Genomic DNA, 22,420 nt, shown 5'->3' with positions numbered 1-22,420 from the left:
TATGAATTTTCAAGTATATTGATCGCGTTTTGGCGTCGGGGAAGCTGGTCAGGTAGGTTGGTAGCTTGTTGATGGATCTAATATCTGTCTTGCATTGTAGATTGAGGGTGTATTTTGTTTTCTCTTCCAGGGTTTTTATCCAATCGTTTTTCATTATTTTTGTTTTGGCATGTTGTGGGCGTAACATGAGCATTTCGTGGGAAATTTCTTTTGTTTTCATGTGTTGCTCGAGATTGTTTTTCCATTTGACAAGTATTGTATTGTTCATTGCTTCTTCATGGGTCTTGAGTATTTGAATTGCCGGTGTTTTTTCATCAGTGAGGATTGTGCGGTATAAATCTAGTTGTTTCCATAGTATGATTGAGCTAATGGACTGTACTGCTACTTCGTGCCTGATCCTGGGCATGGGGAAAGAGGGTGGCAACTGCAGGATGTTACGCCAGAAGGAAGCTTCTAGCTTTGTCCAGTCGTAGCCCATTGCGTTTATCATGGCTTCTGTTCCGTAGGCTATTGTTGGAATCACATTTTGTTTGTAATATGTGGTTATGGGTTTAAAAGAAAATTTCCCAAACTTTCGCTGGATCACGCAGCCTTGTCTAGCCAGAGATTGGATCCGTTGTTCTAGTTTCAAGGTCCACTCATTTTTGGATTTGGATTGATTTATGTGGATTCCCAGGTGTTTGAATGTTGTTACTTCTTCAAGCTGATTGTTATTAAGATAGATTTTTAATTGCTTCACGTTGTTCTTGATCGATTTGGTCAGTTGCATGATTTTTGTCTTCTTTGTGTTGATGGTGAGTTTGTTAAGAGTCATGTAGTTGCTTAGTTGACTGAGACTGTTTTGCAGACCTGAAGGTGTTTTATCCAGGAGAATGATGTCATCCGCATATGTCATGATTTTGACCGGTGTTGAATTGATCTTGGGCGGGTTGTAGGTGAATCTCAATGTCTGCAGTGAAAAGGTTGTAGAGTGTTGCTGCGAGGGGGCATCCTTGTTTGAGTCCATTTTCAGTTGATATTTTCAGAGTTATTATTGTTATAGATGTATTTGAATAAAGTTGTCTGATTGACCCCAAGATGTTATTTGGGCATTTCCACTTTTCAAGTTTGTTCCAGAGTTTTTGCCGAGATATCCCATCAAATGCCATGTGTAAGTCTATGAAAGCTGTGTAGATTTTTGTTTTGTTGTATATTGCTTCGTGTTTTATCAGGTTTAGCAGGAGTAAACTGATGTTTGTCCCCACATTTGGGGTAAAGCCAGTTTATCTTGCAAAGAAGCGATGTGTCTCGGTTGCCCACTGATTGAGTTTTTTTAGTAGGATCGATGCAAACAGCTTTCCTAGGGGGTTGAGTAGTGCAAGTGGGCAAAAATTTGTCGGATCCTCTCTCGGTCCTTGTTTGTATATGGGTATGATGGTGGCAGTTTTCCATGATGTTGGTATCCGGTTGAGCTTGTTTATGAGTGTCATGATGTTCCTCATTAGGTTGGCCCATGATTGCGGATCTTTCTTTAACATTGCATTCGATGTCCCGTCAGGGCCTGGGGCACGGGAGATGTTGAGTTTTTGTATCATTTCTGAGATGTCTTGATAGTTGAAGATTACTGTCCATTTTATGTCCTGTCTCTTTGCTTTGACTTCAATTTCTGATGGACGGGCTTTGTATATATTGGTGTAATGTTCGATCCATTGTTTTTCTGTCACATTTCCTATCAGTTTGTGTTGGTGTGCTGAGTTGTTGTTCAGCAGGTTCCATAGGTCACGCAGGTTTTGTGTTTTGTAGGTTTGTAAGATTGCTTCTGCATCAGCTTGAAGTATCATCATGCGATGCGTTTCGATCCAATTGTTGTAGTTTTGTTTTGCCGCTTTTATTTTGGTGAGCGATCCGTTGTCTTTTCCTTTCTTCAGTTGTCGCACAGTTTTCCTCAGTGCCCTTTTCCTTTCGGTAACCTCCTTATTGTAGGAGTGCCGATGAGGTTGTGAGGTTTGTTGTATGGTTGGCTTGTAAAAAGGTTGTACTAGCCATTGGTAGTTTAATTTCTGGTCTTCAGGTAATGCGGTTTGTATGAATTGACTTGTAAGTGAGGTTATTGCTTGTTGGGGTATGCATAGTTTTTTCCCAGCTGTGCAGACTTCGAGTGGGGTAGGTCGATTTGGCTGTGATCGGTGCGGGATGTCTTGTCCATGTACGACTATTTGATTATGGTCGCTTCTTGTCATTGTCATTGTGATTGCTGTTTGTGCTGTGGCTCTCAGATTCTTCGAAAGATAGATATAGTCGATTATGGCAGATGTTTTGCCTCGGGACCAGGTATGTAGAGGTCTATTTGTTTCATCTGTGGGATAATCGATCAGTAGGAGATTGCGTATGTTAATTTCTTTTGTCCATTTTTTTCCACAGATTGTTAGATTTCTATCGGGAATAAATTGTCCGTCCCTTTGCCATAAGTGGAGATTTAGGTCTCCGCATATTATGAATTGGATTCCTGGATATTTGCAGGAGAGGTTGTCAATTGTTATGAAGACACCGTCCAAGAAAGCTTCGTCAGTAATTGCAGCTGGATTCCAGTACAAGTTCATTATTGAAATTTTCCTTTCGTGGTGAATTGTAGACTGGTCGGAATCTGGACTTCTTCTTGTTGTTATTTTTATGATTGTGTTTTGTATCCACGGGTTGATGTTTGAAGTTTCTAATATAGATCATGTGAGGTCGATCTTGATTAATGTTAGGAGACCTGAAGTCGGTCTACCTTTGATTCTTGGTGGAGCTGGGTTGAGAAAGGCTAGAAATCCGTCACAGCATGGAGTGTTGGAGAGCCATGTTTCTTGGAAGCAGATGATCTGGTATGAGACAACTTCTGGTGATGGGTCATTGAACAAGTGGGAGTTTCCTCGTGTGTTCCATGAGCACAGGGACTAGGTGTTTATTGTGTCAGTTGGTGGTTATGAGATGTTGCTCAGTTCAGTGTCGTCTGAGTAAGTTAGGCTGTCTACTGATCGATACTGACGTCTGATCGGACGGTCGTTGTTATAGCTCAGCCTGGTTTCATCTTGTTTGGTTGTACCGTTCTCGCAGGTATGTTGGCGTCCAAGTTGGCGTTCGTCGTCATTGTGAGTTGCCACAATTTGTTCTCGTTTGGAGGTGTAGTCCGTGGTCTTCTTGAAGTAGTCGTGCATTGTTGCAAGGTCATTTTCTCCGTTTTTTGTTTGGTTGTTGGATGTGCAGCTAAAGCCAAGTTTGTGTAGTGCATCTCTTGATCTTAAGATTTGGTCCATGGTTGTTTTGTTGTACAATTTCAGCGATATTTTGTCGTTGGAGTTCTCATCGATAAAGTTGAGTAGGACGATCTCTCTGGAGCGAAGTTGATTCAAGTTTGGAATTGCTTGAAACAATATTAAGATGTTTGCTCTGTTTAGGACCAGTTTGGTCGATCTGTTGGTGATATTTTCTATTTGCACCGTGTAATTCTCTGTTGACTGATAGGGGTTCAGGAATATTGGCTGTGGTAGATCTGTGTGCACTCTCGGGTGTTCAGTTCCGGAATTTTCTTGCGTTGCATTGGTTGCTGAATGGATGGTTTCAGTGCTACGTCTTGTTTCATTGGCTAGGGAGGTTGAGGAGATTTCGTCATATGCTGAGTGGTGTAATGAGATATAGGTTGAATCGCTCAGTGATCTATCTGAGATTTCATCGCACGAGATCACATGACTGACAGAGTAGTTTGGTTGATATTCATCAATGACTATTTGACTTAGGTCGTTCAGTTCTTTTTTCGTGTTCAGTTTTTCTTGTGTGGATGGCTCCTCGTGCGTCATTAGGTTGAGTAGGACGTCTATTTCCAAGTTTCGTTCCTTATATGTTATTGCAGTTGCAGCTGGTGGTTTTTTGCTTTGATTTTGTATTGGTGATTCCGGTTGTTTCAATGTAGTTTTCTTGGGTTGATTTTTTTAATATTTTTTCTGTAGTTGGGTTTTTGGCTGTTTTTTCCGGGACCGGCTTTGGTATTGACAAGTTTCGGAGAAAGGCTCGTGAACCCATTTACTTTTGCGTTTGTTTAGTGGGTTTCCTTGTTGGTTCTTTGGCAGTTTTCTTAGTCGGGCCAAAGATCCCGAAGGTATCATTGCCGGTTGTAGTTATTAGGTCGTTTGCATGCGTTCAATGGGTTTGTTTTCTGGGTCAGTGAGGATGTTGAAGATTCATCTGGTGTTGATCTGTGTTGATCAAGGTTCAGTTTTTCTGGTATCATACAAGCTGGTATGTTTTCTTTTTCTATATTCTGAGATGTGAGGATTTGTTGCTGTTGGTTTTTGAACAGGGTCATGAGTTCTTTGAAAAGCTGAATCTTTTCTTCTTTGTCGAAAAGTCTTTGTTGCCAAATTCGCGATTGTTCTGTTTCAGAATCTAGGCGTTTTCCTATTGTGTTTACGAAATCTTCTGTGTGTATTTGTTTGGTATGAATCATTGCCAACAGAGTGGCTTGATCTCGTATATTGTCTTTTATTGCTCCATGTAATTTGAGGAAGGGTACCATGGATTGGGAGACCACTGCTAGCAGCATATTTTGCAGTTCTAGCATTGTCGTTGGGAGTCTCTGATTTTCGTTGTCATTCTGTGGAGAGTGTCTTTCTCTGTCACCTGTTATTGTGGTTCAGTGATTTGTATCATTTCCTTGCGCTGGCGTATGAAAAGATTCTTCGACATCATACACGAATTGCGTTCTTTTTTGTTCCTTTTTTATTTTGAGATGTAGATGATGTGGTGGTTCTTTATGGGATCTTTGTTTTTCGTGAGGTTCACAATTCCGCTGGTTCGGTTTGTTTGGTAGTGGCGTCGAAGTGCAGGGCGATATTGCTGTTTGTGTTGGATCGCCGAAAATGTATTTTCTTCTTTCTGCACTCTTCATGATTGATTCTATCTCAGTGATGTCTAGGGATAGACGGGCTGCTTTGCCTGATACTGCATTCGAGGCAGGGTTGAGAGGTTCTTTTAGCAGTTTTTGCACAGCATGGGTTTGTAGTCACTGTAATTTTGCCTGTTTTGCTTTTTCTTTTTTGGTCATCCCAGCCATCAGCGGTCCCTGGATTTTCGTTTGGGTTAGTTGTTTAGATAATTCTTCATTTTCTGTTTGGTGTTAGGTGTCCATCGATGTTTGAGTTATATTTGATTGACTTTCTCTGGTCAGATTATGAGCAATGTTCATTGGTGTTTTGGGCTGGAATTCTGTGAGGGTTGGATCTGTAGCTATCTCACTCCGTTTGGTTAAGCCCGTCAAATCGTGTTGCATTTCCAGTTGTATGACGGCTTGGGCGTTCTCGTTTTCTTCAGCATGCACGTCAGGGGTTGGTTGGTTGATTTGGTCATTTTTTTATGTAATTTGTTGATTTTCAGTTGGGCCCCAGCTGATTGGGATCTGTTGGTCTTGGATGGTTTGTTTCTCTTGATTTATTTCAGTTGGGCATATGGTTTGTGCATGTTCCGGTTGGGGTGAGGGATCATCTAGATTTCCTGCGATGTTTTGTTCCAAATCTTCTGATTGTTTGATTGTTTCAAGGTCTGGTGTCGGTGTTTCAGGATTGCTTTGGGGGGATCGATTTTCAAAAGAATGTTTGTTTGAGTTCTTCTTTTGGAATGCTTGTTCCATTGTTGTTTGTGAGGCGTCTAGATGAAGCTTCCCTCTGAGCCTTGTGTTTGGCCGTACTGTCTGTTTTTTTTGCGATGAGGCAGACATGTGAATTCTTGGCATCTTTAGGGGTTTTGCAGCGGCTTGGGTAGAATCGGAGCAGTGCGGATCCCTGCAATCTCCTGTGTTCGAGTATGTTCAAGATCAAAGTCGGCACTTTTGGTGTTACAGTGCTGCGCAATGTGCTGGGCAGCATCAAAGGGGGTGAGGCCCCTGCGGTGTCTTGTGTTGTGGAAATTTCACAATTTATTGACGTAGGATCAAAGACAGGATCAAAGGGGAGCAAGCCCCTGCAGTCTCCTGTGTCCTGTGTTGTGGAAATTTCGCAGTTTCTTGGCACAGGATCAAAGACGGGATCAAAGGGGAGCAAGCCCCTGCAGTCTCCTGTATTCCAGTTGTTTGAGGTGTTCGTGTTGGCCAGTGTGGTGAAGCAGAATGTTCTGATCAGGATCAAAGGGGAGAAAGCCCCTGCAGTCTCCTGTATTCCGGTTGTTTCAGATGTTCGCATTGGCCAGTACGGTGGAACAGAGTGTTCTGTTCAGGATCAAAGGGGAGCAAGCCCCTCCTGTCTCCTGTGTTCCAGTGGTTTCGGGTGTTCACATTGGCCGGTACTTGTTGGAGCACCTGGCGCAGGATCAAAGGGGAACAAGCCCCTGCAGTCTCCTGTGATTTGGTTGTTTGGGATTTTCGCTTTCAGCAATGCGTTGCCGCACAATGTTCTGGACAGGATTGAAATGGAGGAGATCTCTTTGGTCTCTTTTGTTTTGGTTGGTTGTGGTGTTCTTACAGTGGAGGTGCTTTCGTTTGACCAGAATGGGGAAGTGCCAGTTGCTGTATAGGTTGCTGTATTGATGTAACTCTGCCTAAGTTACAATGGATCTTTCTTAGTGCAGGATACGATGTTGTTTCTATGGGCACAAAGGAAAATTTGGGTATGGAGTTTTACAGTCAATGAGTAATGAGGGATTTAACACAGTGTCTGCAATGTTGACAGTGTTGCAGTGAAGGAGTCCATCCCACAAATGATTACAGAGGGGGGTTTGTGTTCACACCGTTGGAGTCCTTCCGGGGGTTAGATGCAGTCAGCTGCCCTTGGTATTACTTTCTGTCCACTACAGTTGCTACGCTTTACATACGAGTGTTTTAGACTACCAGAGCAGACGCGCACGGGGTGTCTGCGTGGGGTGCTCTGTAGCGTGTAGCATGCAGTTGCGCAGACGGGTTCAGCAGCGGGTAGGCATGGGAGCGGTTGTGCGCAGACGAGGGAGGGAACCTCCGGGGACACGCCGCGAGGCGGTCCTCTGAGTACGGTGGGAGCTGGTGGCCGGGCGCCGAAACGCGGGAGGGGCAGACTGGTTGCATCTGAAATTTGAAGGGAGGAGCAGCGACCGGGGGGAAGGGGTGCTATCACTCACTGGAAGGAGGTGGGGGGATAGCGGGGAAGGGGGGGAAGAGTCACTCACCGCAAGGACGTTTGGTTTGATGTACTGTTCGTAGGCAGTCCTAGGCAGTCCTAGGCAGTCGGCAAGGAAGTCTTTCCCGGGAGTCCCTCGGTCTTCTTAGGTGGATGAACGAGGCGGCAGCACGGAGCAGGCAGGGCCTGATAGCCTAAGAGCCAAAGACCAAAAGACTCTGCAGCAGACTTCGCAGCCGCTCCGCGGCTTCCTGGGTATTTTGAGAGTAAACTGAATGGTAATAGAAAGAGGACTGGAAAGTTCTTCAGGTAAATTGGAGCAAAGCGAATAGAGTCCTGCACTGTCACTGGACCAAAAGACTCTGCAGCAGACTCCGCTAGGCTTGTGCTTTATAAATGCCATGCATACAATTTAATGAGCCCAGCACATTGCATAGAAACAGGAAATGATGCAGAAATGACCACATGCTTTACCACCCCTGTGTTACGTTGCTAGGGATTACGAGCACGGCTTAAGATATTGAGTGGGAAATCCACTCTGGACGTTTTCTGAGTAAGGCTCCATGCAGGTACTCCACACACGTCTCCCCCCACATTACAGCATCCCTATGGATGCTAACTGTGCCTGTGCATGTGGAAAGGGCAGGCGTAGTAGGGATTCATAGTAACCTCACGGCTGCTGCCATTACTGATCACTGCTGTGCACTCAGGTGCGCACTGCAGTGAGCCTGGTTTATTAGCCACAGAGAGCGGATCTAGGCATGGAAAGCTGGGATACTCCAGGATAATGTGAAAAATGTGGCAGAGTTGACCCTGACCACATAAGCAGATCTTGTCTGGGTTGAATCCACCAGATCCTCGCTGGCATCAAAATGAGCCCAGTTTGGTAGAGTTTCATTGTTGAACTAGCAGCCCTAGCAGCTCACACTGCTACATGAGCCCTAGAGTTCTGGGTTGTAATCACTGCATCAGCACTTGCTCAGAATATTTACATGATTCTGTGCAAATCACAGTGTCTCCCTATATCTCCCTCCGCTGCAAGAGCGTGTGCCATGTAATTCGGTCCCACTATATGCTGCACCCACTGCCATCCCACCGGGGTTGTTGTGGTCTGATCCCAAGAAGACCCCTCAGATCAAACTGCCCTATGTAGCTCTTCATGTCAGAGATCCTCCAGCTTTAATACATGCTCTCTTTAGAGTGCTCTGATTCTCCTTAGTTCCAGGACTCCAAAATAAGACCCAAAACGTATTTCCTCTTTCTTTGCATAATTAATAAAATGTGTGCTAAGTCTTCATAGCTTCAGGAATGTTAAGATTGTTTTGCTTCATCTTTTAATCCTTTCATTTCTTGCCAGTTCTACCGGGAAGGCTGAAGTCCCGCTAACCATCCCAGACACCATCACTGAGTGGAAAGCCAAAATGTTCTGCCTGTCACAGGAAACTGGCTTTGGCCTCTCCCCGACTGTGTCTCTGACTGCCTTCCAGCCCTTCTTCGTGGATGCCACCATGCCATACTCTGTCATCCGTGCCGAGGCTTTCAAGTTGAAGGTCACTGTGTTCAACTACCTTGACCAGTGCATCAGGGTGAGTATGTGGCAAAAACCAAACACCAACACCATAGGAGATGGGCGGCAAAAATACTTCTTCATATGTGAAGGTAGCTGAGAAAGCCTTCGACAATGCAAATGCACGGCTCATCACTGGCATCAAGATATTCAACCACATCACCATAGTCCTGAGAGTGCTACGCTGGCTCCCACTCCAAGCAGGCATCACCTTCCCAGCAATCGCATATGACAGTCACTCCTGCCTGGGAGAGAAACTGAAGCTATCAGAGGCCAACACTCCATTCAAAGCCAAGACATCTCCATACTCCAAACCAAGAACTGAAGGGAGGGATGCACAAGGAAACAGACATTATCTGGCTATGCACCGGGAATCTAGGACAATCTCCCATCCAATAGCAAGCACGCTCCCTCTGTCATGCACTAGGAAATAACTGAACATCTTACACTTCTGGCAACACCTCACTGACCCCTGAAACATGGCACTGCCCCAAGGTTATGCTTGAGTAGCACGTTCAGGTGCATGCCAGCTAGGCTTGTTCTCTGAAAAAGCCTGAACAAATACATAGATGCATCTATACACATCGTTTTGGGTCATGGAAACTCAAAGACTCTTAAGGGCACAAAGTCAGAAATACCATTCACTATATGAGGTGGGCATGGGCGTTGGATAGAGTGTCAGCTATACAGAGGTATCTTCTATCTGCAGAGGGTACCCCAGGTCCTAATCAGGGAAGGGAGTACCAAGACATCAACACCACGACACTACTAAATCCCTTCTCCTAACGGAGGGCTGAGAACTCTCACGAATTAGCAGAGTGAACAAGAGGGATATAGGGAAGGGCTGCCCATGCTGGAGTCAGAAGAGGTAAAGATGGAACACTAGATCTTCTCAAAGATGGAGGGCTACAAAACATTCCAGATACATAATGTGATGTCTCCCAACACCTATAGGTCTCCTCAGTTGTGCACACACGAAATAAGATGAATATAGACCACTATGTACCACAAGCCTTATTCATAAGGGTGAGCCATAAGGGAATAGCATAGCAGCGGGAGTCTGAATTCTTGCCAACTAATGTGAGTAGATGATATGACTTCCCTGCCTGTAGATCATGGGTCTATAAGTCTGTTGCTCTCAAGATGTTTTGGACCATGCCTCCCATGATTCCTCTCCATTGATTATGCTTGCCAGGGCTGATGGGAGTTGGAGTCCAAAACATATGAAGAGCCAAAGGTTGCTGACCTCTGCTCTATTAGAGACATGTTATACTCACAACACTACTGTGACAGAGGTTTCCGTGCCATATATTAAGAACATTGAAATAAGGGCTCCAGTGAAACAGGGCAAAGAAATGTACTTGCATCTCAAGGAAGACAACATTATGATTGAGAGAATTTTAGGGCTAGAATGGATATAGGTTTCTGTTGCAGCGTTAATGGATTATAACAACACATTTTTTTAATAAATAGTGGTTAATGTGTAACACTACATTCATTGTTTTGGGATAAGAATACGTATGAAATACAGGTTCAGATATCTGGGGTAACAAAGTGTTGGATCTAGGGAACTGCTTTAGGGGAATCAATCCAGTATTGGGGTGGAGACATAGGGCTCCCCAGGGATGTTTGTGATATGTGGGTTCAGTGATTGGAAGGTTTCAAACATGATGACGGCTAAAATGCTGAACTAATTTGTGGGGATGTGCATATGCACGTGTGGATATGAAGGCTATAGAGATTTCAAAGTGTCTGAAGGGCACTGGTATTTTGAAGAATTTCACTGACATGGAGCATCCACGAAGATGTACAGCCTAATAGACGGATTTACACATTAATTCTAAGACTTTTCATATTTTCCCACAATTGACAAACGGAAATGTCAAGCAACACAATATTGTATAATGCACTGGTTAGTCACAGATCAGAACTTGCAACACAGTCCTCATTATCACTCGTTTTCTTTTCTCCCCAGTACACACAGTTCTTCCCCCATGTTGCTATGGCAACCAGTAATCCTTCGTATTGCAAAGGGACGCATCAATCCACTGTGGAAGATGATTCCAGCTGCTATAGATGTTCACACATGTTTAAGGGAGGCCCCTGCTCCCATGCACTATTTCAGTTGCCATATATGATATTATATGATATGATAGGTTATTTATAATGCACTTAATACCCAGAGGTTTCTAAGCGTGGACCCGGGGATCGAACCTGTGTTGCACTGCGTCATCTTGCTTCCAAGGTGAGCACGTTGCCCCTAACGAGTCTATATAGTAGACCGTGCCTGCCCGCAAAGTTGCAATGTTCAGGGGCACTGCATTCTTCCACCTTGCTCCTATGCTATTGCCCTCCTTGCAAATACCAGCCCAGGGATATCAGTATGTAGACATGTCGCATGGCTTTCATTTCTGCTGCCCAGATTCAATCTCCACCCCACATTCCTTGCTTTTCTCAGCCCACTTGGCTTCCATAAGTCCACCATGCTTAGCATTGTGATGTGGCATGCAGGAGGTCTCTTGGGCATGTCCAACCAGCCATGTAAAATACCTTACCTTACTTCTACTTAAACTGGACCAGCATCAGTCTGTTTGTTGCAACATGAGCACATAAGGGATTCAGTCCAGTGTTCATATCACAGTGAATTAAGCCCTACTGCGACATGCCCCTCAGCCTTCCAGTACTTTGTGGAATTGTCTCAGCAAGCATGTCATATCATTTAGAGATTGTTCTGGCTAATACTTCCTCGTGAACGATACTTGCATCTAGGGGTCTTGAGCTGGGATCACCGTCCCCTTTTATATCATGTTGTGTTGTGTTATGCTATGTGGAATTTCTATAGTTCACCTATATTATGCACCACAAATCTTAATTGCAGGAATTTTTAGAACATCTAGTAGAGTTTGAGAGCCTTTCTGAGATCCACAAATGATGTCTGACTTCAAAGTGTGAGTGAATATCCCAGCTTGAAACCTTCTAGCCTTCTTATCGCTTAGTACACCGTGTGTCCCCAATGCTGTTCCTCTATTGCGATTGTGTTTTTCAAGCACGGAGCTCCTGTCGTCTTGCTCCATATCCCGATCACTGCGTTGAACAACATCTGCAGAAACAAAGTCTCCTTGTCACCCTTCACAGTGTAATTTCAGATTTGGTGTTATGCCTCTGGATTTAGTTGTTCTTATTCCTTACCTGCGACAGTTAGTTATCCTTCCAGACATTGGCGAGGCAGAATCCATGATGCGTATTCCCTTCAGTGGTGTTCACATAATTCTTAGGGTGCCATTATTCCTCAGTAATTTCTATACTTCCCACTCAGGTGGAGTGAAGTAGAACCTGTGGATTTTAAATTCTGTTTTCTGTACCACATACAAAAACCTCGAGAGGGAAACCATTCACACATCTTCTCTAAAACTACAGAGGACCGGAGCATGGTTTCGATCAATAGCTCTTTTCTTTTTCAAAACAATATAAAAGCTCACATTTTTAAAAGGCTCAATTTTATAATGTTAGCGCTCATGCAGGATAGCCGCCCGAGCATCTGCATTGGAAAAAGAGCTGTCTTTTGCCTACCCAATTTTCTGACTATCCCGTACAGCCTTGACACTGAGAGTTGGGTCTCCACAAGCACCATCAAACATGAAAACATAAGGAGCGATAATTCTTGTGTGCCGTGCATAGAGGTTTCACATTAGGTTTGAGCATATGGATTTTTTTGAAAACCTGACAAGATAATTAATATTTGTGTTATAAAGCATCTGTAGGTACTGAGCATTTCAAGAATATGGAGATTTCCTGGGTTGAAGAGATGTGATCTCAGCGGCCATAGGACAACTTTCTTATAAGTTCAAAGACAAAAGATTTTTTACACTGTGTGTATCCAAAGAGGTTTTGGTCTGGGGTTCTAGAGCAATGGCAAGCAGAAGGAGGGAGGGGCCTCCCTTTCTTGTCTCCATGTCTAGTGGAATCAACTAGACACATGACCATTAAACATTACCTGGCTGATGGATTCCCTGTACAATAGACAAAGGCAGCCCAGGAATTGTAGACACTATTTTACATACAAAATAAAGGCTGTTTCATGTGGGGAACGTAGCTCCCAGCCTCTAATGACAAAGGTATCCAGACGCCCTGTCACGGTCGAGGCGAGACATCAATAGACAAATCAATATCGATAGAATGTTCACCCCAGATGTATTTTCTTGGCGTATATCAGGGATTAGATTGGCGTGCGCCAACAGGTTGGGGTTAGTAATGGCACAACTAGTAGAAGGGATTGTGCCCAGGCCCTTCACTTCTCTCAGTCCTTCCCTCTCTCCCATTGGATCAATTCTGCCTCCATGTCAGAAAAACAATCACTCATTGTCTTTGGGATTGATAGTGCCTCGCGTTTCTTTCTCAATTTGGTGTCTTTCTTGGTTGTGACCAACGTCCTCAATATGAAGCTTTGGTCATCCTGGACTCTCCCACCAGGTACCCCCTCCCCTGATAACCTTCGGTCTTCTGGTGGGAGTCGGGTGCTGCACAATGTGTTGCTTGATGGAGCACAAGGTACCACATGGTTCTCCACCTGGTTGAGCCGAGCAAGTCATCACACTTTCGCATATGAACAAAGTTTCTATTCCTGATCTCTGACTTGGTTCCGGTACTTGGGGTGGCTCTGCCTCCACTGGCTGGAAAAGGACTTTCTAGCTCAGGCTGCGAAGGACACTAATTAAACTATTGTGAAACATATATTTTGATGGATGACCCAACCCATGTGATTAGCTCCTCCTTACACATACGTAAGGGGCCCAACTGTATTTAGTGTGCTGTGGTATTTAGAATGACATACTATTTAGTTTTAGAGGAAAAGGTAACTCAGGGGGCTTAAGCAGCACCTTGATTGCGTAGCTGACTTTGTCTGAGATTTGCATTATTTATCTCTACAGGTCCGCATTACGCTGGAGAAATCCAAAGAGTACCATGCAGAACCCACAGTACCAGAGGAAGAGGCGCATTGCATTCCTGCAAATGAGAGGGTCACTGTCTCCTGGGCTGTAAATCCAAATGCCCTTGGTGAGGAAGCTCTCTTATAGCAGGTCCTCCTAATTATTAGCAAAAGTCCTAGGTCTACTGCATGTCTGAATCGCTTCTGCTTCCAGTAAGAAAATCTCAGACTTTAACAATCCCAGGTCAATCCATACAAGATACTAGAATCATCCGAGTTCCTCCTTGATCACTTCGGCTGCTTCCTGTGATGTTATTTCTGACCCATGTCCAATAGAAGAGCCATGACAGTGATACCCACATGTTCAGGGAACAGAGGAATGCACAGTTATGCTCCAGGTTCTGGTCCATGTTTGGTTCTGTCGGAGAAGCATTGACATTGATGAGGAAATGACTGCAGAACAGAGAGATCTGATCCTCTCCCTGATTCTTGCTGCCTCCTGAATAGTGAGTAATTATGGTGGAAAGTGCATTTATAGAAAAAAAAATATTTTCAAAGCACGCCCTGAGTCCTATGCATGCTTCTCTCATAGTGACGAGAAACTTCTATAGAAATTAGGTAAGTCCTACAAGTGGAGCAGTGGCTCTGAAGAGGCGATCTCTATAGACTAGAGATGCTCATTTCCCCCACCCCCAGAATCCTGTGGGCTTCAGGGAGGAGGAGCTTTCATGCAGAAGAAATCACTATGTAAAAGAGAGATCCTAAGGTCTTTATGACCTGGAATGATCATCTGTGCCTTCTTTGAGAGACCCTCACACAGTGATAGGACAATCACAATATTTCATTTTACGTGGGTGCCATGTCTTATCTACGATTATCGAGGGCAACATCATTCTCTTTCCACATCTTCTACTCATTTGTTTGTCTTGTTCTGCTCATTGCAGGGGATGTGAAGTTCTCTGTTAGTGCTGAAATGCTCCAGGGAGAAGGACTGTGCGGAAACCTGATTGTTGCCCAACCAACAACTATACGGAAGGACACTATCATCAAATCACTTCTCGTTGAGGTACTGCCCGGGCGATGTCTGCTGCTTCACTTTCCACATGGGATGGGATTCATTCCCCGCTTCTGCTTGCAATGCATCTTGGGGGGGGGCTGTAAGATTATACTTTTGATATCACCCTCCTTGAAATACATCACACGTTCACTTCAGATAAAGGATACAGCCAAGGACACCTGGGATTTAAGACAGCTCTTTGGTTACCCCCAGATGATCGCTTGGTATATGATGTAGGGCTGAGTGAGGTTAATTCATCGAAAAAATTAAATGGATGGTTTCCTGATCCAAAATTCTCTTGGGTTGCGAATTGCAAAGTCACCCCTCTCTCACCGAAAAATTTGCCACGGCATAGTTTTTTTTTAAACAAATTAATATGTTAAATAAGAAAATCAAATGCTTGAAAATTATTTGACCAAAAAAGGGTCACAATTTGCTTTTTGGCAAAATAGTAAATTGTAACCGTGTGAGCCCTGATGTCATTCATTGTTTTCTAAAATTAAAATGATAAATCACAAAGCCCCATCTATTCCATGATACCTTTGTTTAGTGTGACTTTTCCCTCACATACAACATAGATTACATTCTGGAACACGCCCACATTTACCTCATTACAACTTCAGTGGATTTACCGCACCACTGAATTTCGAGATTGAAGGTGAAGTGGACGAGTCTACTTGAGCACATAGCTGGAGGTAAATCCTCCACTTTACCACCACAAATCTGTAGCAGAAATACTGCTTATGGTCAATTCACAAAAATCCCCATGTTATTCTACTGACTCCAATAATGGTGTCCAATAAACACTACCTTACCACCACTTGAATCCAACGGTAAATCTGCCGTGCCGACTAGTTTGGTGGTGTTTCCACAGAAGATTTGTGAAATTACTGCTGTACTCATAATGACTCTCAATGCATATCGTGGCACCTGTACATGTTTCTTTTGCTCTCCTGGTGACCACTATTCAGTCGAACTCATGCTAATTATTCCCTGTTGTGTGTTTTTCTTTCCACAGCCTGAAGGAGTAAAGAGAGAAGAGACCATCAACACTGTGATGTGTGCAAAGGGTAAGCTAGTCCAGCCTCATGTGCGTTAACACATACACGTCGCTCTGCTAATTAACCTTAATACCAACCTGCACCCATCTTTGCTATACCAGAACTGGGCCCGGCAGGGTCATCTGCCAAACCTCCTCACTCCTGACCTGCTCCATCTCCTGCTAAGATAGTGCTTGGACCAATGTGTAGTTCTACCCACGAAGCTCACTCCACTGCAGAGACATACACAGAGCTCTGCTAAATCACCATAATATTGGCCTGCAGCACCTTCTGCATTTACAGTACTGGGACGGACACACTGCTCTGCGACAACGCCTACCTGCAGCACCCAGTACTATTCTAACACTGAAGCTCATCCATAGTTCAGAAATAGTGCCTACATCTCAACTCAACCTGACCTTCTGCACCCTGAGGTCTAAACAAAGCTTTGACAATGCACCGCAAATTTCTAGTGTACCTTAATCCTAATGTGTATTACCTTTGCTATCTCAGAAGTCAGACCACCACACAGCTCTACTGGTGCACCGCTACCCTTCCTTGCATTTGGCACCTCAAACCTATGGTGGGTACATCTGAGGTCTCTGTTGCTTGATGTTAATAATATTTCATACTGGTTAAAACACCGGTTTGGGCTTTGAACAGGTCTTTTTCGATGGCCCCGTCCTCAGCTCCTCAGAGTCGAAATGTAATGGGCATCAAAACTGTCCACCAATGAACTGTGCATTATTCTGAGTGGATTGAAAGATTGGCAGGCTACTGTCCTACATTTCACATGGCAAATGTAATGCATTAATTTGTCTTGCCTGTAAGCAACCTTGATGACAGCTTTCAGATCACTCTACTCAGAAAGTTCATGGAAACCGAGCACCCCTCTACCCCACCTCAAAAGGCCCGATTCTGTGGGTGGGTCAAAGTTAGACAAAGTGACGCTCAGTGGTAGATTGAGACGTTTCTAATTAGCCACCATTTTGTAGAGCAAATCTGAAAGTGGCGGGCTGACATGGAACCTGCCACATTCGTTCACCGGTCCATGTAGCGCCTTATGGCCCGATGAGGCCGAGCAGCAGGTAACCACGCAAACCCTGAGAGCACAGTCAACTTGAACTCTAGCCATCACATGCCTCTAACTACGCCACCTCCTGCATTCTAACAAACGCATCTAATCGTAAAGCCAGCCAAACTTCACTAACTACTGCCTCTCCATTGATCTGTGCCCTAGATGCTAGACTGATCCAAGCACATCCTCTCGACATCCATGTCCTCATTACAGCAAACAACTTGGACCTTTTAGCCATTACAGAGACTTGGCTTCACAACGCCTCTGGCTCTGCCCTGTCTATCGCCCTGCCACAGGTGTTCTCTATCCTTGGCAGCGACAGACTGGATGCCAGAGGAGGGGGGCTAGCACTAATTGTGAGAGACACCCTGCCCTTCAGGCAGTTCAACAGCACCACAATGCCTAACTGGTATATTCACTGCAAAATGACCCCTATCACATAATACAACCATCACTCTTCGTGTAGTCTACCGCCCTCTGGGACCATTACTCTCGTTTGAAATAGACCTCCTCCACACGCTTAGCGCAAACATTAAGCCCACCTCTAAATGTATTCTTCTCGGAGATCTCAACCTTTGTCTTATTGACCCAGATGACACAAAGGCAACATCACTAGACATCTCACTCAGTGCCCTAGGATTTCTCCATTTTTCAGCAGCCCCTACCCATTCTGGAGGTCGCACCTTGGACTGGATTGCTGACCTTAAATGCCAAATCTGCATCCTATGCAATCAGCCCCTCCCCTGGATGGACCACCATGCTAGCTCCTTCACAATGGTGCCTGTAACATGACACGCACCACCTTAGTGTTGACTCCCATTATTGCACTTCGCTCATGTAACCTCACCAATGACTGCATACTGCCCTTTCTTAACTCACTACAACCCGAGGCACTGACCCTGGCTGATCTTGACCTCTTAGCAGAATTATATTCCAAAACCTTGTTACAAGCAGTCGATGCCGTTGCCCCGTTGGCTCCCCGAAAAACAAAACCAACCAACACCGTAAGTCTTGGTTTACTCCCGACTGGAAAAATACCCCCTCTGACACTCACAAGTGGCTGTTTGCCACAAGGCGTACAAACAAGCTATACTTCAAGCTAAAACTGACACATACAGCACCAGAATAGCTAATGCCAAATCCGACACCTTCACTATCCTCAGGGAACTAGAATCCACACCTCCCCACAATTGCATTAATAAATATAAAGCCTGTTGCACAAAGATACAGAAATACAGGATACTCTCCTCGACAAAATAGCCACCCTTCAAGAATAAATAGATGCTAAACAAGCTACCATAAGTGCCAACTCCTCCCCAACCTGCCACCCCTACTAAGCCAGAATACCCCCTTTCCATTTCAACGAGGTCACACAAATGGAGGTCTCTGAAATCTTGAAATGTTTGAAACTATCGAGATGTACAGGTGATGTGAGCAGCTATCATCAAGGAGTGTTCTGAAGCTTTGGACCCATTCATCACCACTTTCATTAACACTTTGTTCACAACATGCCAGGTCCCTGCCACTATAAAGGAAGCTTGGGTTCTACCCCTACTAAATAAACGACCTTGGACCCAGCTATAGGCCAATAAGCACGGTGCCCTTCCTTTTCAAGATCTTAGACAGAGCTGCATACCTTCAAATTCAGCTTTACCTGGAATCAAACGGAATTCTCGGATGCAACACTCTGGTTTCTCCCCAGGGCACAGCACAGAGTCTGCCTTACTGGACCTAAAGAACCAGATAGATGAGATCAGAGACACTTGAAAACCAACCATATTACTACTTCTAGATCTCTCCACTGCATTTGATCTGGTCGACCACAAGATCATGTGCCAGCACCTCACATTGGTGGCCAACTTCTCAGCCAAAGCAACAAGCTGGATCGTCTCCTTCTTAGAAGGGTATCAGGTAATATTATCCCCACTAATAATATTGCCATATATATGGTTGTGGGGTAAGGCCATAGGCAATATTATTAGTGGGGATCATTTATGGGGTTTTTGAGATGGGGCTTGCTGGGGAGTCCTCTGCTCCGTTCCAAGATTTATGAGGGTTGCATCGGTGTCCCCCGCAGGTTCCATGGCTTATCGCTGCAAAAATATGGCGATATTAGGGCAGATCAGTGAAAGTCTTTGCTGATAATGTAATTGCCGCTCCAACTCTTCTCTCCTGCAGCTTACCCCAAGGGTCCTGTATCTCCCCAATCCTGAACAACATCTTTACAAAACCCCACTTTGTCCGTCTAGATTCTATAGGCATTACTTACACCAACTATGCAGACGATACTCAAATTCTCCTTCCACTCACGAGCAATCACAGCATTGACTCTGCTGCCCTTAATGCGGTCTACCAAGCCATCCACGCCTCGATGGTCACACACCATCTCTGTCTGAAAGATGATAAGACAGAAATCCTACTTGTGCGATCGCTAGCCACTCAAAAAAAGGTGATCATCCGGATTCTTCTTTCACCATTGACAGCCTCATAATCCAAGTCTCGACATCAGTAAAGACCCTTGGAGTCTACCTTGATGCCATGCACTATCACACTTGCAAAGCCCATTGCCTCCTCAGCAGCGTACACCTCCAAACTCATCAACACATTCAGACGTTCCTCTCTCCTGACAGTTGCCTTACTATTGCCCGAGCAATCATTGGCTCCAGACTTGATTAATACAACGCGCTATTTGCAGGTACTTCCACTTGTAACATCCAAAAAATGCAAGTCATACAGAGTAATGCACTGCATGCTGTCCTTAACATCCCCAGGGACGTCCACATCTCAGAAGCAAGAAGAAACACCCACTGGCTCCCCATAAGAGACCGGATTACCTTTAAAACACTGAAGATGAGGAATAAATGCCTCTTGAACTCGGCACCACCTTACCGATTCAAGAAGATGACCAAAGCCCAATCATTCAGACAAACCAGAACAGCCTACATCCACCACCCACTCACGTCAAAATTCAGGCTATCCAGAGCAGGGGCATCCAGCTATTGAGCTATGGCAGCCAAACTCTGGAACGTCCTCCCTCTTGACATAAGAGCAGCACAATCCTATTTGGCATGTTGGAAACTCCTGAAAACCTGGCTCTTCACGAAAGGCAGTACCTGAGCTTGCACTTTGTCTGTATCTAATGATCATAACTTTTGCTTCTGTAACTTGAATTGTAACTGTTCCTTGATGCCCCTGGGCTTAGTGAGCTTTATACATGTAAACATAAATGAATAAAATAAAGAAATGACAACCCTGGGGACTGATTCTGAAGTGCATGTAAAAATAAACAAAAGTGTTGTTCCTTGAAGGAACGACACTTTTCTACCTTGCTCTAGATCCTCTTTGAATCCAAAAAAGCAGATTCGAACCTAATCCGCTACTATTTGTTCGCCAGCCTAGGTCCTCACTTCACTGTCGGAAACCGTCCCAGTGACCGTGGCAACTGCTGAACCACTAGTGCAAGCGCATTCTGCTCACCAGTGCCACATTGACATAACATAGGTGCTAAAGTATAGCACCCTTCAGGTTTCACTGGTGTAGAAAAGAAAAACAGCATTCATTCCACAGTGTTAGGTTTTGTGTTACACTGCCTTAAAAGGGTATTACATGAGGAGGCTAAAAGATGGCAGAGGGAACCCGCAGTAAAGTAGAAATGCTAAATGCTGTGACTGCCAACATCACAGATCTGCAACCTGTGGCTGTCCAGATGTTTTCCACTACAACTCCCAAGGTCCCTTATCATTGACTTTGCTTGCAAGGGCTGATGGGATTTGTAGACCAAAACATCTAGTGGTCCAAAGGTTGGAGATCTCTAGCCTACATTGTGCTTTCTTTCCACTTTGTTTGGGCCACATGTGTCAGACGCTTCTCCAGGCAAAGAGTGGGGGTTAGATCTCTCTCCTCGGCTGGTGCCTCCCTCTGGAACAGCCTTCCTGCCTCTCTCAAACTTGAGCAGGAGCACCTAAACTTCCGGAAGCAACTCAAGACCTTCCTTTTCGTTTCTGCTTTTTCTCTCTCTCTTCCCTGCTGATGCACTTGTCTGCCGCGCTAACTGGGTACCTGGCCCCCTCTGAACCTTAATGGGCACCAGGCTCCTACACGACCAGTAGCCCCCCTTGCACTGCCTCCAGGCTTATAGCGCAATTAGGGACTGTATTTGCAGCTCTAATGTCCCCTGCCTCCTAGAACTTACTCAGAGCCGGCCACCCCGGTGGCACATACTCGAGCTTTGCCCTATTGCACTTCCCCCTCCCTCCCCCTTCCACTTCTCCTCTCCCTTCCCCCTGCACTTGCACAATCTTAATGACACAAGACCTAGTAAGATCATTTCTTTTGTCCTTCCTTTGTCTTTCCTTCCATGTCTTGTTGCGCCTAGAAACACTTGTGTACAGGCGCGTGATAAATGACTTATATCATATCATAACTCCTCTTCAGAATTGGCCCCCAGTGACCAAAACAACCACTGAGAAGCCAGCCGTTGCCGAGGTTGCATGCACAGCATCGCTTTTGCAATAAAATAGGTGTGAACCTAAGGCATCTCGTGAGGTGTTGGGCATGGGCAAAAAAGGTGGCCTTCATTCCGAAGTGTTGGGTTTTGTTTTTTAAATACTTTTCTGGAAGTCGCTAGTGTGGTGAGGTCCCTTTAAGATTCCGGGCAAGTGTGACGTTATTCCGTGTTCTATATAAATGGGGCGTCACGCAAGGCACGTAGTTAGTGCACGAGCGGAGCCCGAAACTACAATTGATGTCTTCCTTGTGGCTGCTATCACTCACCGTGCTACCGAGGGCACCTACCCCTCAGAACATCTTAAAGAGATAATACTAAAGTAGACTACATGGTGGCAGAGCAATTCTGCTAAAAAGCGGATTCTAAACAAAAATAACATAAAGCACCACCATTTTCCGCATGTCACTCACTAGGTTTGAAGCTGAACCTGTGGAAGCACACTTTCAAGCACCACCATTTTCCGCATGTCACTCACTAGGTTTGAAGCTGAACCTGTGGAAGCACACTTTCAAGCACCACCATTTTCCGCATGTCACTCACTAGGTTTGAAGCTGAACCTGTGGAAGCACACTTTCAAGCACCACCATTTTCCGCATGTCACTCACTAGGTTTGAAGCTGAACCTGTGGAAGCACACTTTCAAGCACCACCATTTTCCGCATGTCACTCACTAGGTTTGAAGCTGAACCTGTGGAAGCACACTTTCAAGCACCACCATTTTCCGCATGTCACTCACTAGGTTTGAAGCTGAACCTGTGGAAGCACACTTTCAAGCACCACCATTTTCCGCATGTCACTCACTAGGTTTGAAGCTGAACCTGTGGAAGCACACTTTCAAGCACCACCATTTTCCGCATGTCACTCACTAGGTTTGAAGCTGAACCTGTGGAAGCACACTTTCAAGCACCACCATTTTCCGCATGTCACTCACTAGGTTTGAAGCTGAACCTGTGGAAGCACACTTTCAAGCACCACCATTTTCCGCATGTCACTCACTAGGTTTGAAGCTGAACCTGTGGAAGCACACTTTCAAGCACCACCATTTTCCGCATGTCACTCACTAGGTTTGAAGCTGAACCTGTGGAAGCACACTTTCAAGCACCACCATTTTCCGCATGTCACTCACTAGGTTTGAAGCTGAACCTGTGGAA

The 22,420-nt window shown here is 44.9% G+C and overlaps 1 protein-coding gene across 1 annotated transcript in view; it reads left to right on the top strand.

Moving 5' to 3' along the window:
* Positions 1-22,420, top strand: part of LOC138580190 (alpha-2-macroglobulin-like) — a 273,947-nt gene that overhangs the window by 164,352 nt on the left and 87,175 nt on the right. Inside the window, exons 19-22 of the mRNA XM_069650527.1 lie at positions 8,452-8,680; positions 13,590-13,716; positions 14,533-14,654; positions 15,664-15,715. Of these exons, the coding sequence (XP_069506628.1) occupies positions 8,452-8,680; positions 13,590-13,716; positions 14,533-14,654; positions 15,664-15,715 (530 nt within the window). The remainder of the gene's footprint in view (positions 1-8,451; positions 8,681-13,589; positions 13,717-14,532; positions 14,655-15,663; positions 15,716-22,420) is intronic.

This window comes from Ambystoma mexicanum, chromosome 3p, assembly GCF_040938575.1.
Source record: "Ambystoma mexicanum isolate Mex_15411 chromosome 3p, UKY_AmexF1_1, whole genome shotgun sequence".
Taxonomy (NCBI): domain Eukaryota; kingdom Metazoa; phylum Chordata; class Amphibia; order Caudata; family Ambystomatidae; genus Ambystoma; species Ambystoma mexicanum.
Note: the sequence above shows the minus strand (reverse complement) of the source record. Positions and strands in the feature narration are given on the sequence as shown.